General features: G+C 36.9%; 1 protein-coding gene across 3 annotated transcripts in view; it reads right to left on the bottom strand.

Moving 5' to 3' along the window:
• The window catches only part of PBX3 (PBX homeobox 3), a 205,987-nt gene that overhangs the window by 36,829 nt on the left and 151,283 nt on the right, over window positions 1–17,875 (bottom strand). For all 3 annotated transcript variants that reach the window (XM_026513973.4, XM_026513974.4, XM_044389610.3), the window contains 2 exons: window positions 14,374–14,615; window positions 3,499–3,689 (listed from right to left, as the gene is read on the bottom strand). In XM_026513973.4, coding sequence (XP_026369758.1) covers window positions 3,499–3,689; window positions 14,374–14,615 — 433 coding nt within the window. The remainder of the gene's footprint in view (window positions 1–3,498; window positions 3,690–14,373; window positions 14,616–17,875) is intronic.

Genomic DNA, 17,875 nt, shown 5'->3' with positions numbered 1-17,875 from the left:
GAAATTAAAAATGCTATTCAAATGAACACATGAATGATAAGAAAGTGAAAACAACCCTATTGCTGATGGAAAAAGTTTTAGTGGTCTGGATTAGAAGATCAAACAGGCCAGAACATATTCTCTTAAGCCAAAGCCTAATCTAGAGCAAGGCCCTAACACTTTTCAATTCTATGAAGGCTAAGAGAGGTGAGGAAGCTGCAGAAGAAAAGTCTGAAGATAGTAGGCATTGGTTCATGAGGTTTAAGGATTAATGCAGGTGACTACACGAGACAACAGATTTTCAGTGTAGACAAAACAACCTTATATTGGAAGAAGATGCCATCTAGGACTTTCATAGCTAGAGAGGAGAAGTCAATGCCTGGCTTCAAAGCTTCAAAGAACAGACTGGTTCTCTGGTTAGGAGCTAATACAGCTCGTGACTTTAAGCTGAGGCCAATGCTCACTGACCATTCCAAAAACCCTAGGGCCCTTAAGACTTAGGTGTTCAATCTACTCTGCCTGTGTCCTATAATGGAACAACAAAGCCTGGATGACAGCACATCTGTTTACAACATGGTTTATTCAATATCTTAAAGCTCACTGTTAAGACCTACTGCTCAGAAAAAAAAGATTGCTTTCAAAATATTACTGCTCATTGACAATGCTCCTGGTTACCCAAGAGCAATGATGGAGAGGGACAATGAGATTATGTTTTCATGCCTGCTAACACAACATTCACTCTGCAGCCCATGGATCAAGAGGCAGTTTGACTTTCAAGTCTTATTATTTAAGAAATACATTTTGTAAAGATACAGCTGCCAGAGATGGTGATTCCTCTGCTGGATCTGGGCAAAGTAAACTGAAAACTTTCTGGAAAGGATTCTCCATTCTGAGGCCATTATCAATATTCATGATTCATGGGAAAAGATCAAAATACCATCATCAGCAGGAGTTTGAGAGAAGTTGACTCCAACCCTCATAATGACTTTTTAGTGGAGGAAGTCACTGCAGATGTGGTGGGAATAGCAAGGGGTCTAGGATTAGAAGTGGAGCCTGAAGCGGACTGAACTGCTACAATCTCATGATCAAACTTGAACAGATGAGGAGTTGCTCCTTTGGATGAGCAAAGAAAGTGATTTCTTGAGATGGAATCTACTCCTGGTGAAGATGCTGTGAAGATGGCTGAAATGACAACAAAGGATTTAGGATATTACATCAACTGAGTTGATAAAGCAGCAGCAGGGCTTGAGAAGACTGACTCCAATTTGGAAAGAAGCTCTATTGTGAGTAAAATGCTATCAAAAGGCATCACGTGCTACAGAGAAATCGTCTGTGAAGAATCAGTCATGCAGCAAACTTCACTGCTGTCTTAAGAAATTGTTCCAGCCACCCCAGCCTTCAGCAACCACCACTCTGATCAGTCAGCAGCATCAACACCGAGGCAAGACCCTCCACCAGCAAAAAGATTATAACTTGCTGGAAGCTCAGATGATGGTTAGCATTTTTTAGCAATAAAGTATTTTTTAATTAAGGCATGTACATTTTCTTTTAGACAAAATGCTACTGCATACCTAACAGACTACAGTACAGTGTAAACATAACTTTTATATGCACCGGGAAGCCAAAAAAATTCATCTGATTCACTTTATTGTGATACTCGCTTTACTGTGGTGGTCTAGAACGAACCTGCAATATTGCTGAGGTATGCCTGTATTTATTTACTTGTTGATTGTCTATTTCCCCAAGCAGAATGTAAGCTCAACTGGGGCAAATATGTTAACCTATCTTGTTTACTTTTATAATCTTCAGCATAAGTAAATACTTGTGAAAGGAAGGAGGAAAGGAAGGAAGGAAAGAAGAGAGAAACTATCATGGAAATTAATAGAAACAACTTAAATGCTCAAAAATGAAGGAATAGCTAGGTAAATTATTTATCATATATCCATTTGGTAGACTTCAACCATTAAAATATTTAAAATTAGAGTTTATACTATATAAAAATGTGTATTTACTCATGGTAAATTTTTTAAAAAAGCAAACCAAATCATGCACATTGTACCAGCACAAGAACATTTTTTTAAAGCCCCCAAACCAGAAGGAAATATCCTAAACCATTTACAGTGATTTTTTTCTTTGAGTAGCAAAAATATGGTTGTCTTTTATCCTGCATCTTTCTATTCTACAGATTTTCCAATTTTCCATAGTGAGCTTGGGATTTTTTAAATAGGAAAAAAATAGAATAAAACTTCAAAGAATCTTAGCAACCAAAAAAAAAAAATAATTCAGGCTGAAAACAGGTCATATAAGGCCTTAAATGCTAGGTTAAGTAGTGTGTATGTGAGTTATCCGGCACTGCAAAGCTACCGTGGTTTTTAAGTAAAGCAATCAGGGCATCATAGGGATGCTTCAGAACCAGAGAAGGGGTGTGGAAGAGGGGCGAGAAAGGGACTGAGACTGGAGACAGGGAGACACAGGAGGGAACTGTGCTAGTCAGGTACAAAAGGATGGACTGAGTAGTGTGAGGGTGAAAAGAGCTAATTTGGGCAATGCTGAAAACCAAGCACTGGTTTTTGTGACTAATTCAGTATGGAAGAAGAAAGAACCAAGGAAAGCCCTTAACTAGGAGAATGGTAGTATAGTTAAGTGGCATATGTTTCTCTGTTTGGCTCTAAGGAAGACCTCTAAGGAAGAACACTGTCCCACACACCTTGTTTTCCAGTTGAGAGGCTAACTTGGTTATTTTCTTCAATATTGTAAAATTTGGATGATAACTGCCACCTCTGTCAGATTGCAAGGGAGAGAGAGCAACACAAAACAGAAACCCCTTTCCAAAGCTGAAGACCGATCACAAGCTTTAGCAGTGCCCAAGAGGCATCCCCGCAGAGACAGCTCAGAGGACGACAATTCTGCTACGTCATCTAGAAGGTGCAATGCACCATATACAATTGATTAACTCCTGCAAAACTTGGTGAAAATTTCAGATAAAAGGGAAATCTTCATCCTTACAGAAGAAACTGATAGGCTTTCTTCCTTGACTTGGAAAAACAGTATTTGTGGTTTTTGTGGTCATTACTATTAACTACAACACCACTTCCTCCTTGGGAGTACCAGTGTTTCCAAGTATTGTCTTATAATAGGCACAGATAATGTAACATCCAAAAATTCTTAGAAAGCAAACCTTTGTTAAAACAGAGTTACATACTGAAAATTATCCTTAACAATACTCTTTAGCATCAGAATTAAAGGCTACATCTTCCTAAGTCATTAGTACCAGCAGTAATCTTATCTGCTTTCTGAGTCACCAAATTGGTAGCTAATAGTAGGACCACTCCCAGACAAGAGGAGGCTTCACAGTGCAGGCACCACGAATTGAATTACCTATCCGTTGTAGAGAAGAGCTCTTATAGCCAAATCAAAGAAGAATCGAAGACCAACGGGCCAGTTTTACAGAAAGTAATATACAAGGAGTGAAAGGGGAAAAGAAAAACAGCCACACAACAGATTTGTGGCCTCACATACCTGGCATCAAGGAACCTTGATCTTAAAATCATAACTGCTTCACAAGTGCTTTGTTTGAGCTGCATCTGAATGGAACTAAATTTTCGATGGATGATGCCCACCATTCTTTCAATCTCTTTTGGGGAAATGGGACGTGTTCTACTCTGCTCTCGGAGAAGGTTCATCACATGTGTAGTGAATTCATTACATGCCTGTAAAGGGGGGAAAAAAAGTCACTCCTTAGCAATCTGGTATTTGTATTATCACAGCCAAATATTACCATCTAAATTTCCACTTCATTTGCAATTGCCAATGGTATTATACAGTGGGTAGGGGAAAATGAAAACTAAGACACTTGTCAAGTGGCAGTGGTAGTTAGATGGGGCAGCAAGAATTCTGAAACTATGAATGGCCCAACATGCAAAGGAGGCATAGCACTCAACTGTCCTCCCACCCACCCTTTTCCCAGTTCCAAAATGAGGTTTTCCCATTGGAGGATACGCTCTACCAACTCCTGTGTATGAATATGAATATATGTGTATTGTCAATACTAAGCACCTCCAATTTTCCTCTGGGTTTTTACATTTGTTCAGCAAATGTTTACTGAAGGGCTATGGAGTGCAAACTCTTCCTGATGCGATTAAGGTATAGAGAAATGAGCAAGATGTGGACTTGGTCTTTAGGAGGATAAAATATATATAAGAAAATAATTCTCAAACAAGCAGTCTGTGCAAAGTGTCACAGGAAAGATATGAATAAGTGCTTCCTAAGTTCCAAGGAGGGAGTGTTCTTATCTGGAGGCAGCGATCACATCAGGCTTCATGTGGGCTTTAAAGAATGGGTAGGATTTTTGAAAGGTGAATAAAGGTAGACATTAGGAAGAATGCTAGGCACAAGAAAAGCCCTGGAAATAGTGATATGCAGCAAGTTCAGAGGATGAGAGAATATGTAGAGAAGAAGAGGGGTTCAGGTGCACGGAAGGACATAAAAGGCCTTGGATGCCAAGCATGCCAATGTCCTAGAATAATTCGGCTGTGGTGTGGGCCTTATCAGCAGATAGGAGCCATCCGTGGAAGACGGGTAATGCAGCTCAACTCTTCAGGGGAGGTGCAGCAGGAAAATAAGGATCAGATTTGGGTCTCAAACTTTGAAGTTAACAACCCTCAACCCCTCTTTCAGTTCACCTATATTGGTTTAGATCAATAAAACCAAGTAATGGGGCCTACACCGAAATCTACTACTGCTTCGGTAAATAAAGCATCAGTCTATACCCTTGAATAAAAAGAACATCTTCTGGCATTTTCATTAAAAAGGCAAGACAGAGAGATTCTGTATCTTACTGCACAGATGCCCCTGGTAGGGCGAGCAGACAGAACAATCATTGATCACGGCAAGACATAGTTTGAAGCTGTAATAATGTCCACTTCCCTACAGATATCCTGAACATTGCTCACATATAGCACATGACGGTTTTTCTAACTGCTCATTAGAGAACTAACCTTTCAAGTAAGTACACTGGGTGTTTCAGTTACTCTAAGCTTTAATGGAGCCTTTCTATAAATATTTCTAAGGTGAGGTAAAATGAGTCTTGCTTATCAGTTAAAGGGTACTTTTTTTCCCCCCTGTAGGTTTCAAGTCTTAAGCAATTTAAGTGAGTAGTGACCCCAATGTTACACTTACAGGATTCTTCAGAGTGCAGAATTGTGCAGTATAGACAGACAGTAGGCATCCAATGAACATCCACTGACTGGTCAGTGGTATTACAATTTGAGAGTAATGTTGATTAATATCTGTAAGTACATTATCCCTACACCATCTGTGAAGAATTGTTCACTTGCAGTCTGTGGATAAGATTAGAATGTCTGTGACTCCCTGAAATCTTATCCAAGTTGTGTGCAAATGTATTACACCTGAAGGGACAATCTGTGGAGTTCTGTTTTCTTTTCAGATTCTTAGCCAGTTTACAAAAAAAAAGGCTAAGATTTATTGTCCTAGGTTATGACACAGTAAAATGTTAAAGAATTGTGTAGCTCTCAAACCAGAAGTTCTTTCTATCTTTAAGGAAACCAAAATGAAAATAAACTTAAGATTGGCCCCCATTATATAACTTCCACGACCTTATGCCAAACAAGGGGTCACCCTGCCAAGAAATATACGTATATTCTTTTCTTGCACTTTCTCTAAAGAGATGTTCACATAACTTCAAAATTATATACTTTGACAAACTCTCACCCTCTGTTTTCTCATCAATAAAATGAAGAAAATTAGACTAGTACCATGTCCCCACACTGGGCTCAGAAAGTATGTGCTTCTATAGCTAGTTTCAGAGAATGTTTATACAGGGTTCAAAAATACAGTATGTTTGGAAAATGCTGAGTTAACCAAAATTTTTAAAGATTTTTGTTTGTTTTTGCAAGACTCCTCGACACTAATATGGTGATATGCAGAATAAAACTTTAAGGGGGAATGGAATAGCCAACTTCTCCCAAATACATTTTTGGATAGATTTTTTGGATACAAAAATCTTTTTTCTCTAAAGAGTCATGCTGTCCAAAAGAAATACATTGCAAGCCACTTATGGAAAAACAAAAACAAAAACAAAAAAACTCCAGTAGCCACATTAAAAAAATAAAAAGAATCAGGTGAAATTAATTTTAAAAATACATTTTATTTAACCCACTATATGAAAACTATTAACATTTCAACACATAATCAATATTTTAAAAACACGGTTAGTGAAGTATGTTACATATTTTCTGGGGCACGCTTTCTAATCCAGCATGTATTTTTACATTGACAGCACATCTCAGTTCAAACTAGCCAGACTGCAAGGGCTCCACAACTACCCATGGCTAGTGGCAACCAGACTGGACAGCACAGGTCTGTGGCTTCTTGGGGACCAATGTGCTAAGAAAAACTCTTTGGGAAACTGCATACTGAATAATCCTTGATGTTTCTTTAATTCTTCCCCACCATGCGTACACACACACACACACACACACACACACACACACACACAGTTTCATTTATGAATGTCCTTGGTGAAGCAAGAGAAATTATTCGTTTTATTACATCTCAATCCTTCACTACGTCTGTAATATTCTGTGTGACAAAATGGGAAACAAACAAAAAGCACTTCTACTGCATATCAATGGATAGTTATCTCGAGAAAAAGCACTTGTGTGATTGTTTAAGTTGTGAACTAAAGCTGCTTTTTTCATGGAACACCATTTTTTAAAAAAGCAAAACCAACAAATTATAATTACACAGACTTGTGCATTTGGCAGATGTCCTCTTAAAAACGAAGTGTGCCTGTCATGTCAAGTAAAAGAGCTGACAGTAAGTACTGTGTATCATAACGAGTTTTCAAGTGAACTTTAGAATTTTGGAAAACTTGCATCCACCGTTGTGAGCTTCACAGTTTCCCAGACTTTCTGATTAGCTTGGTGTTGATACTAATAACTATATTTTGGTGTTATAAAATGGAATGTGTCAACACTGGAAGATATACAGAACTCAGTGAACCAGTATCTTCCAAATGATCAATGCATGATATTACGAAAACATGCATAGGTAGAAGATCCATTTGAATTGCATATTAGACCAATGGATTTTAAAGAAACAGAGTGCAAAGAGTTAATTGGTATGGTTTCAAACTCCGCATTGTAACTAACCTTTAAGAAATTACAACTTGTCAAGTTTTGGTGTAATATCAAAGAAGAAAGTCCACGGCTATCTGCAAAGGCTATTACCATACACTCCTGCCTTTCCCAGTGCCATATTTGTGTGAGGTCAAATCCAGATGCTCTTTGCACACTTGAACCACATTACAGCAGACTGACCGGAGAAGCACATGTAAGGTCCAGGTGACTTCTACTGAGCCCAACATTAAAGAGTTTGGCAAGAATATAAAAACAACGTGATTATTCTCAATAGATGCTGAGGTTTGGGGGAAAATACAGATTTTTAAAAAAATGTTATTTAGGTTAACATATAATGATTTATTGTTATTTTAACGTTAATTAATATATACTGTTAATTTTTCTCAGTTTTAATTTCTCTTATAAAAAATGTTGACAGATATAATCCACCAAATAAAAGCTCTTAGGAGTCTCTAATAACTTTTAAGAGTCAAGGTTTTAAGACCCAAAAGTTTTGAGAACCACTGTACTGGACTATGGAAGCATTTTTAATTTGCACATATAACGTTGCAAATTCCTAAAAACCTAGCTCACACATTATGGTAACATATATCTTTGACAGGGTGTATGTCTTGATAAATAATCCAAAACCCCTGTGTGAATGATACCTGAGATGTTAGGTCTCTTAAGTTTTTCTCTGGTTGCATTTTAATCTCTCCAGAAAGAATGTCTGCCTATGGTTTCTAGGAAGCATGTAGAAAAAAAAGGGTTAAAAGCAAAAAGTTTCTGCATCTAAAAACTCATAATTTCCTAAAACATTTGCTGAATGTCTCACAACTTATTAAGTGAACTCATCTATGAATGCAAATGCTGATTAGCAATTTGGCAATAGCCCAACATTCACAGAATTCACATAGCTTTTCTTTAAACCAGTAGTTCATACATGATTAATTAGAACATCTCATTTATGTAGTGTGCACTTTAGCTCATTACTCTAAGTAAAATTCGTTAAGTATTTACATTTAGATAATTAAAATCTGGGTACACCCTTAAGAAAGATGCATACACTTTAGGCAAAGTGATTTTTTTCCTTTATACCACTGAAAGTAAATTACAGCCTCATTTACAGCATCATCTGTACCAGTTCCACAGCACAGCACAGTACTGCCTCATCCTCTAGTCCTTAAAAGGTATACATTTTTTAAACATATAAATGCAGTGAGAATGATCAAATGATTGCAGAGTTGTTCTGAAGGGCCACCCAACCACATACTAGCATCGATGCCATTTATAATGTGGGATGTTCGCTTCAAACATTTATCACAGCTTCTGTCATACCTGTAAGACTATCCTATTAAAATAGACATTGGAGAAATTTTTCATTGCCTTATTATTTTTCCAAGTGAAATTATCAGTTAAAATTTTTCTGGTCAATGTCCACCATACAAATGTAGAAACACCTTGCTTAATTGGAATACTCAGGAAATAAGAGTTTTGATTCCTTGAATTTTCTGATTTAAGATAATGGCAGAAACCTCTTTTTCAGTTAATCCAACTGTTGAAAGCTATCTAAGATGCGCATTTTTGTTTGTGTTTTAAAACACACATAGCAGTAACATAGTTAAATGAACATAAAGTACGAAAAGCTTCATCTGAAAAAACACTTTCAATCAGCTCTTATTATGAGACTTTCTCCTTGCCATTTGCTCCTTTCTCCTTAATAATCCAAAACCAAATGAAGATCTGAAATATTTGATTTATGACAATGATTTTAATGATATTTGTTGGCTAGTAAAACTGGCTCCTCTATCTCCACACATATTTCATTTACACTCAAAATTAAAGTTTTCAGGTTTGTTAAACTTTCAGGTTTGTTTAACTTTGTTAAAGTTTCATTTGTTTTGTGGTGGTGCTTTTTTTCCATTGTGAACTCAAGATACAATCCCTTTCTTGCCTGTAAATTCACATCATTGAATGTAAACATATAAAATCAGACAGTGAGCAAGCACTAATTTTAGAGGAAGCTTTAAAATGGGTCAGTGATCAGACCTAAAAACTGAATTGGTCTTTTGTAACCATCTAGAGAAGCTAACTGAAGTCAACTGATCATGATACCCCCATTCTAAAATCTACTTTTCAAAGAAAGAATAAATCTCTATTAAAAGTTATTGCCCCTCAAATTTGCATGCATCCATTTTCTAGATGTCTTTATAACCTTGCAAGTAACTCTAGTCCAATATCATAGATTTTGTATTTATGGAATGCTTACTAAATCAACAAATTCTTCTTGTTCTAGGATAAAAGTCAAGATTTAAAGATTTTTTTCTAAGCCAAGTAGCATGAGACCAATATGAGTAAGGAACAGCCACAAAGATGAAGTACCTACTGTATCTCAACACATCTCACCTAATTACATGATTTAGGGGCCTATCTCATGAGGATTTTGTAAGGAGTATATTCCATATGTTAAGTTCTTTGCACAGTCTAGGACATAATTAATACTTAATAAGTGGCAGTTATTGACAATGAAAATGGCAATTACATGAAATTCGTATTTTGTATATGTTAGCTATTCTGCAAGCAGTCCCTACTCTGATTAATTAATACAGTCAATATATTCAGGCCTTTCCACTGCCTGAATAGTACAGATGGAAGTTGAAAACAAAAGAATATTCAAATATAAAACAATTCATTTTATTAATCAAGTTTGTGGTCAAAGATACATTTGGTATGTAGAACTAATAAAGTAGAAACTTGGAGGAAAAAAGGGGAACACTCAAACACTCTTTCCAGCCAAGGAAAAGACCCAGCATGAAAGCTGACAAGAAGTAAAACTCTTCCCTTGGAGCAGTGAATGACAAAGCCTTGCCTGGGAAAATGAAATACAAAGTTTCCATCAGATAGGACGCTTTTGTCTTTCTTGCTTAACTCTTAAGAACAAGCAGCAAAAATGGGATTAGGAGTTTTTGGGCTACACAACCTCTAATGTAATAACATCAGCATTTTTTAACCTGATAAAAATAAAACTCCTTTACAAGCAAAGGAGATTTTGCCAGCAAATCTAAGCACGTAAATGTTGAGATCCTCAAAAAGCACAAGGACATGCCTTTACGATGGTTTAGGTTCCACATTCATTCTCCATTCCCCCAACAATTTAATTCCCTGTGGTCTGAAAGTCCTTTAGTAGTTGAACGGTACCTTACTGGCCTTGGGTATGTTCAGTGTGCATGCTTGGCTCCAATGCTTCACCTGATTTGAGGTGAATTCAAAAGACATCCGTGAACTCAGAACGCAAGTTCCCAGATGCTTGGGGAGGGTTGGGACCCTTACAACACTTTTGCCTTCAGCAAAAATGTATTTCAATATAATTATAGTAGATAGCTTTCAATATGTCATCTCTATTATAGCAGCTGTAAATTATGGAGTGAATTGCCTGTGTACAAGCATTTCTTCTGGTACAAGCAAAGTGGGAGAGCTGCACAAGCGTGATATATCTTTTTCTTTTTAACTGAGAACAAATGTCTAAGTCAAATTTCATTTGCAAAAACCAATGTGTCCACTTCCCTTTGGTAGAGAGGTGGAGGAAGCCAGAAGGCCTTCAATTTTTAAAAACAGGCTCCCCAGGACCCCTGGCTCAAGTTCATTAGGAATTCACTTATTCTAATAGTTGGGCCTTTAATCTTAAGAGCATATTTGAAAGGTATAGTGAAAGCATTTTTCAAAACCTGTAGCTAATCAACAAAAAGACAAAGAAGCAACCAGGTTGTTTTTGTTTTTCCCCTAGCTAAAGAGAGAAGCAATGCACCCCAAACCAAGTATTATAAGACAGTTGCTGCAAACTTCAGAAAATCATATAATCCTGTTGGGTGTCAGGATCAACAAAAGAAAAGTGAAATAGTTTTGATTTGTCTTGGGTGGTAGTAATATTCAAGAACCTCATTCTACTATATATTCTATGCCTGATATTTCAAAAGTGTTTATAAGTGAATTTAGATAGTTATCACCAAAAATCATTATATCTGAGCTATGTAATGAAGACATAAGATCAAAGGACATTTTCTGGAGGAAAAAAAGGACAGGATTTTAAAGACAGTACCATTCCTAAAACACACATATAAAACTGAGCCTTGCAGCTTGGATTTAATTTTGCTCAAACTGTAGCTCTAGTCTGCTTAGCTTTGTAAATGTGGCTGTGTTTATAAGGTACTTTAATTTACTGCAGTGGTAGTGTTTGTTAATTTTATGGCAATCTAAATCTAAACAGGCTTCAGATACATTTTCATTACAGCTTCATTGCAAAACACAGTAGAGTGAATAGCTCTAAGATTCCAATGTAGTTTTTACTTCTTTCAGTAAAAGACTCAACACAATTTTCTGATGAAGCCACTGCCTTAACATGTATGTTCTTCCTATTAGTAATAAGCTTCTGTCACTCAGAACACTCATGTTCACTTTTAGGAGGAAAAGTATAATTTCTGGAAAGTCATTAAAATAGTTGTTTTTTCCATCTCTACTCTGATCCCATTTTAAATGCAAGTCAACATGAGCAAATAAGAGAAAGCCAGAATGTACTGAATTATTTTCTAATTCTATATAAGTAGCAGCACAATTCAGTGGAAAAGGAAGGCATATTGTCAGAAACTGACTTCAATACCTGATTCTGACACTAACCAGATGTGTGACACTGGACAAATCGTGCAACCTGAGTCTCATTTTCTTATCTATAAAATGGAAATTATAATGCCACCGATCTTGGAAACGCCACCTTTCATCTCACTTAGTTCTGCTTAGCCCTCCTAGCAGCTCCAGAGCATATCCCTGGAAGGTCTAGCCCAGACAGAGCCCACAACTTGTATCCCTAAGACTTGTAAAAAGCAACTATCTTATGTCACAACTCACTGATCTAATAACTTAGGAACTACAGACAGAAGAGCTACAAAGCCAGCCCCAACGACGACTCGAGCGAACTAAATGCTGCTCTATTGTTTCTGAAACAATTTAGAACCTACAGAAGAAAATTTGTAAACTTAAATTCTGCTAATCAGCCAACCAGTCATCACATTCCATCTATTTATTTGTCCATAAAACTACAGTGATTTCATATGTCTGTGTTTTTCCTTCAGAAAGTGTCAAAAATGAGCAAGGCAATATATATTTAAGTGGTTTTTATTAGGTTACTGAATATATCGAGAAGTAAGATTCATTATTATGCTTTAAAACTCATTATTTCCCAATATATTGAATCCAAAAAAATCTAAAAATACATACTATAGATTAACTTTTGAAGAACCCGTGTGTATTTTTAAAGCAAAACAAAACAAAACCAAACCCCTGGTGACACTGACTGATGACAGCCTCACCTGACTTCCAACAGGGCAAGAAAGAGAAAAAAGGGAAGCTGGTATGAAGAAACATGGCAGTAGACAGTAAGGGAACCACATTAATTCTTCATCCAAACAGTTGGGCCGCTTGGCCCCTAATACTATAGATCTTTCCGTGCAAGGTGAATGGTGGTATTTATTTAGTAAGTATGTATAGATGTATTTAACATAAAGTTATGTGATTAAGATCATACTACAAATTGGAGCCATTTTCTTCTGTTTATGCTCAGGGCAACTTTTTCAACCATGACTTCTTTTGTTTACTCTCAATTACTCACACGTCAAATCAGAAAGCTCCATTTTTTTGCAGGTACATACATAAGATAATTTTTCCAAAATGCTTATTTGCACTTCTGCCACTAAAAATGATCCCTACACATGAGGCTAGAGACACAGTTTGAGACCCCAGAAAGTACTATGCAGAAAAAAAAAAAGACAATATATTATAATATTAATTTATATTGAATTTTAACATCAAGCTACATAAACTTTCTACCCTCCCTCAAAACACACTCACCTCTGGAACAGAATCCAACATTTGCTTAATACCACCATATCCAGAATATTTGAGAAGGCAATGAAAAAAATAACATATACAACTGAAACTATGCAGGGAACTCGAAGAAAAACCAGTAATAAAACTGACCAGGACACCCACATCACATTAAAGTATTTGGACTTCACGAAGTGCCTGACTGAGCAGTGAAGTATTTGTGGGTGAAACGGTATGATGCTTAAACTTCACCAAAACCAAAACAAGGTGTGTGTGTGATAGGCAGAATAAGGCCGGCAAAATACTGGCATTCTGTATCTGGGTGATGGGTGTCTAGGCAGTGACTTACTTTAGGTTGGGCTCTATGAAACTGCCAGTACACAACTGTTTTTGACCAAAAAACTTAGCAATTTCACAGGAGTCAACATAATAATATTCTCTTTATTTGGGAGTACATTTAAATATTTCCATAATAATGTTTTTTAAAATTATCTGCTAGTGAAAAATTCTTCAAACTAAATAGGTTTTTAGGTTGAAACTAATGGTTAAAATAGGTTTAAAATGAACTACCAAGATTTTACCTGATGTCACTGAATCTAAGACTTATTTTTTCCTACCTTCTAACATCTCTGTGAAGTATGGAAGCATTTGACAGTCAACGGCATGTTATAGCTCAGCTGGGTAGTGTTCACTTTTTTCTTGGTGGTACCTAAACAATGACCCAGCTTGAAATCAAAGATCCCTTAGGTTCACATAATTGCTGAGGATAGCATTTTTAATCCACACCCCCCATCTACTCAGGAATTTAGCACACGATGCCCAGTATTCCATGTCCCAAGGTACCTATAATTACCCTGGGGGTCTCCTCTTCAGAGAGAAAGGCCAGAACCTGCTTACTTTGTGATGGTAGCTCCCTCCCCTATAGTCTGGCACAATCCATAAGAATTAATTCCTGGGAGGATTCTGGAGCTCACAGCATAGGAGGAAGAGCTCCCTGGGCAGTGCTTCCCTTTCAAAGTTGTTAAAACTCATGAACAAGGCCAGTGCGTAAATGTTAATTATCCAGAGCTTTGAAGGGCACCAAGCAGTGAGGTTAGAGGGGAAGGATGGTGGCAGGTGTGGTAGTAAGGGCACGTGAATGTGAGGAATGAATAAAACTAAAACAAGTAGATGGGACAAAATAGGTTTCGCTTCACCTCTGAGATCTCAAAGGGACTTCATTTCATGAATCCAACAATTCACTTGGGTTTTTGCATTGACCTTATTTATTTCGCTCTTTGTGTTAACACCTACCCCTCACGGCCCTCAGAATTGGTTAGCGCAGTCTAATAGAAGAGCAATAGAGGGTTTGTGCAGGACTATGAGAGTGGCGGCTGCTGACCTGTTCATATTTCTCCAGTTCTGTGTGATAGATTTGTCTGATCTGGGTCAATTTGGCTCTGTAATCTGAGTGTTCAATAGAGTTATCTGAAGAACCTCCAGAGGCTGCCGCGGCTGCAGCTGCTGCCGCCGATCCCCCACCTTTCTCAGGACCTGAAACCCCTTCTGCCAAAAGCATATTGTCCAGTCTCATTAGCTGGGGATCGGGAGGGTCCTCCTCCTGGGCTCCTCTGATGCTGAGACCTTCAAGGAAAGAGAGAGACAGAGAGAGAAGAAGCGAGAAATAGGACAAATAGTGTGAGTATTTTTGTTTATTTGAGAAAATGATCAAACAACATTAGTGTACTACAATTCATGCTGAGAATTTCTTTTTTCACATTTATCAATAAGCATAAGTATGAAAATGCTTTTCGAGAGAATATTTACATGCATCCCAGAATTTCTATTATTACCTCCTCTCAATTTATCCTGGGTTGGGTCCCCGGGAAAAGGTAACCCTGGCTTCTCAGAATACGCTATGTAACATCAATCTTCCCATATTTCGAGGATTTAAGCACAAAATGGGAAAGGGGTAAAAAATGTGGGGTTTTGAGAAAGGAAAAAAAATAATTCCAAGGATATAAAACAAATGCATCTAAGAGTAGTTAGTCTGTTTCTCTGTACGGTTGGAAGAACAGAATTTAAAATCCCACAGAATAATTCATTCACAAACTATATCCAAAAATTAGAAAATAAACAGGATTAGATGGGAGTTTCCATTGTGCAATTTTAGGGGGAGAAGAGAAATTCATACATCATGAGGCAATTAGCTATGCTTTAAATATATATATTAGTGAATGAATTTGTTAAGCAATTGCCTGCAAACTGTGAAATCAGGAGCCTAAACAGAGTATTAAAAATGTACCACTGGAATGGCAATACGGTGCTGGGCACAGTAGTCTCAATCTAATTTTGCTTTTAAATCAAGAACTTCCTAAGTGATGCCCAGTCAGCAACCTCATCTGAGAACTATAGATCACAGCTGACAATTCATAGGTTTAATCAGGTCACATAGGCTTTCTGCCAAGATGTTTTCAACAACACAGAAGACAAAGTTTTAAAATAATTATCATGGTATAAAAAGCACTGGAGTCATGACAGCTCAAAATCAGCATTTTCATTAATGTGTAACATAATCTAAAATATCCCAGCCCAATTAACCTCTGTAAATCTGTTTAAAAGCAGGTTCCCCACACTAGTTACAAGGCATCTTGGGGAAGGGGGAGGCGGGGAAGTTGGCATCTTGCATGTCTGCATTTGGATTCTGCCTTTCTCGTCTGTGCCTGTTGTTGTTTATCCACAGTGGTGCACACTCTGTGTCTAGTGTAACTTACATGACAGTAACATCTATAAGCTGCCAAGTACTCAACTGAGCACCAGCTCTGTGATTTTATATGCTAACCTAAAACTACCACCAGTTCTTTTAAGAACAGATTTCATTCCTAGATGTCCTGAATTACACCCACAGCATGACAGAGCTCTCGGTTGTTTTAACTCAAATGCACAACTTTAATTTCCTCCCTCAAAACACTTTAAAGCTGTCACTTTCATTTAAAAATATACTTCAGAATAATTTCAACTGGGTAATAAAACTAACTCACAATAATTTAAAATTATATCTGTTGCCTGTTCAGAGGCAAATAAATAAGGTTTGAAAACTGTAATGTACTAAGACAATAAATTCATTTAGGGAACCAGAAAGTTAGAGAACTCTCTTAAATAAGATAAAATCAGGATCTGTATCAACATTGCTGACAATTAAAAACAGAAAAACATGTATTTGCTATTTCTTCTGGATCTGGCAAATACTGGTTACGTTGGTATTTTTAATTTAACATCTTTAATTTTCTTCCCTTCCAATTCACTTTGTTAGATGTTAAAATCCCATGGCCTCGACATGCTTGCAGTTGCACATACCAAGTTTTCTGTGCATCTGGCATGCAGTGAGGACTTACTGCGCAGCCTCTTCTCTTGCACTCTGGGCTCGGCTTCATTTTATATTATTTGTTTGGGAGGTCCTTAAGTTTCTCCTTTTTCAACTAAATTTTTGTTCACACTTTTGTGTGTTCACAGTTTCTCTTTTGTATTTATACAGATACTGGTGGTTCTGGAAATGCGGGGTTTTTTTTAATCTACCTTCAAGATTCCTCCAGGTTTCCAGTTTTCCCCTTGTACTTATACATACTGATCTTTTCCCTACGGATATTTGGTGAGGTTCGTTAATAGTAGATTGGCATCCATAGTCAAAATTATTACACTTCCCTGCACAAGTGTGGCAGTGCAGTGACTTAATACACAAGGAAGCAGACTATAAGGGAGACAGAAGAAGGAAATTCATCAGGAAGAAATGCAAAAAAAAGGCACTTGTATACATTGCTAAATACGTATATAAACCAATACCACTACACCAACAGGAAGCAAACCTTAACGTCAATAGTAGTGGACACAAAAATAAGTATGTGCTTTTATCTGTTACAACATCTTCCCCTTGTGATGAATAACATCTCTTCTAAAATCATAAGTAAATCGACACTTAAGGGTTTGCCTCAAATATAGGGGGGAAATGTTTTAACGCAATCCTTCTGCATTTACTTTATAAATTATGTGCATCCAGTCAAATCAGAAAAATCATTTCCTGACAAAAAGTTCATACTCCCTTGGATGAAAAGTACTATAGTACTTTGTAATTAGGCAACACTGAGAAGGCTGTTTATCAATACTGAAGTCATTTTCATATCTACACTTGGAAAAGTGAATCAAATTTCTTTCTCTACTAAGCAACATCATGATTATGGATCTTTAAATAGAAATATCTAGTTTCCAAAATTATTTTTAATTTAAATATTTCTAGTCATATTCTTACCTTACATTCAGATTGCTATTTTATTCCTTGCCCCACCTACCTATTCACTCACTATTACTTAGCTTACTAACCTGCCAAAGTCACACATGGCTCCCAATTACAAGACCTACTCCTCTGGGCACCTATAAACATTTTAATGAACCTAAATTTGCAAGGGCCAGAATGTATCTGCCTGTGTAGCTATCAAAAGATCTTGATATCTTCAGATTTAAACTTGGAAAAACAACAATTTAAAAATTGCTCATTCTTGTTTTTAATCCAAAATGTATAGTAGGACATTTACAGAGATTTATGAAGTTTTACATCTAGGCTCCTCGGTTGTAACAGCATTATAAAGTTAAAAAACAACAACAACCCTATTTGCAATCTACTTATAACCACAACATTCATTTCAGTATCCCTAAGACTTAGACAAATCATACAAACACAGTAAAACATTGTTTAACAATGAACTTGGCTTTGTTATAAGCCCACAGTTTTTGCATTTCTTTCAGCAAATCCTAATTAGCTGTCTTTCAACATGCTGTGCACCTGCCCCACAGATAATGGGAGAGAGCATCTGCATAGACGACTGCATTCGGAGGGCAATAAATAAATTACG

This window comes from Ursus arctos, unplaced genomic scaffold (genome assembly GCF_023065955.2).
Source record: "Ursus arctos isolate Adak ecotype North America unplaced genomic scaffold, UrsArc2.0 scaffold_18, whole genome shotgun sequence".
In the NCBI taxonomy this organism is placed as follows: Eukaryota; Metazoa; Chordata; class Mammalia; order Carnivora; family Ursidae; genus Ursus; species Ursus arctos.
This window is presented reverse-complemented; position numbering and strand designations above follow the sequence as displayed.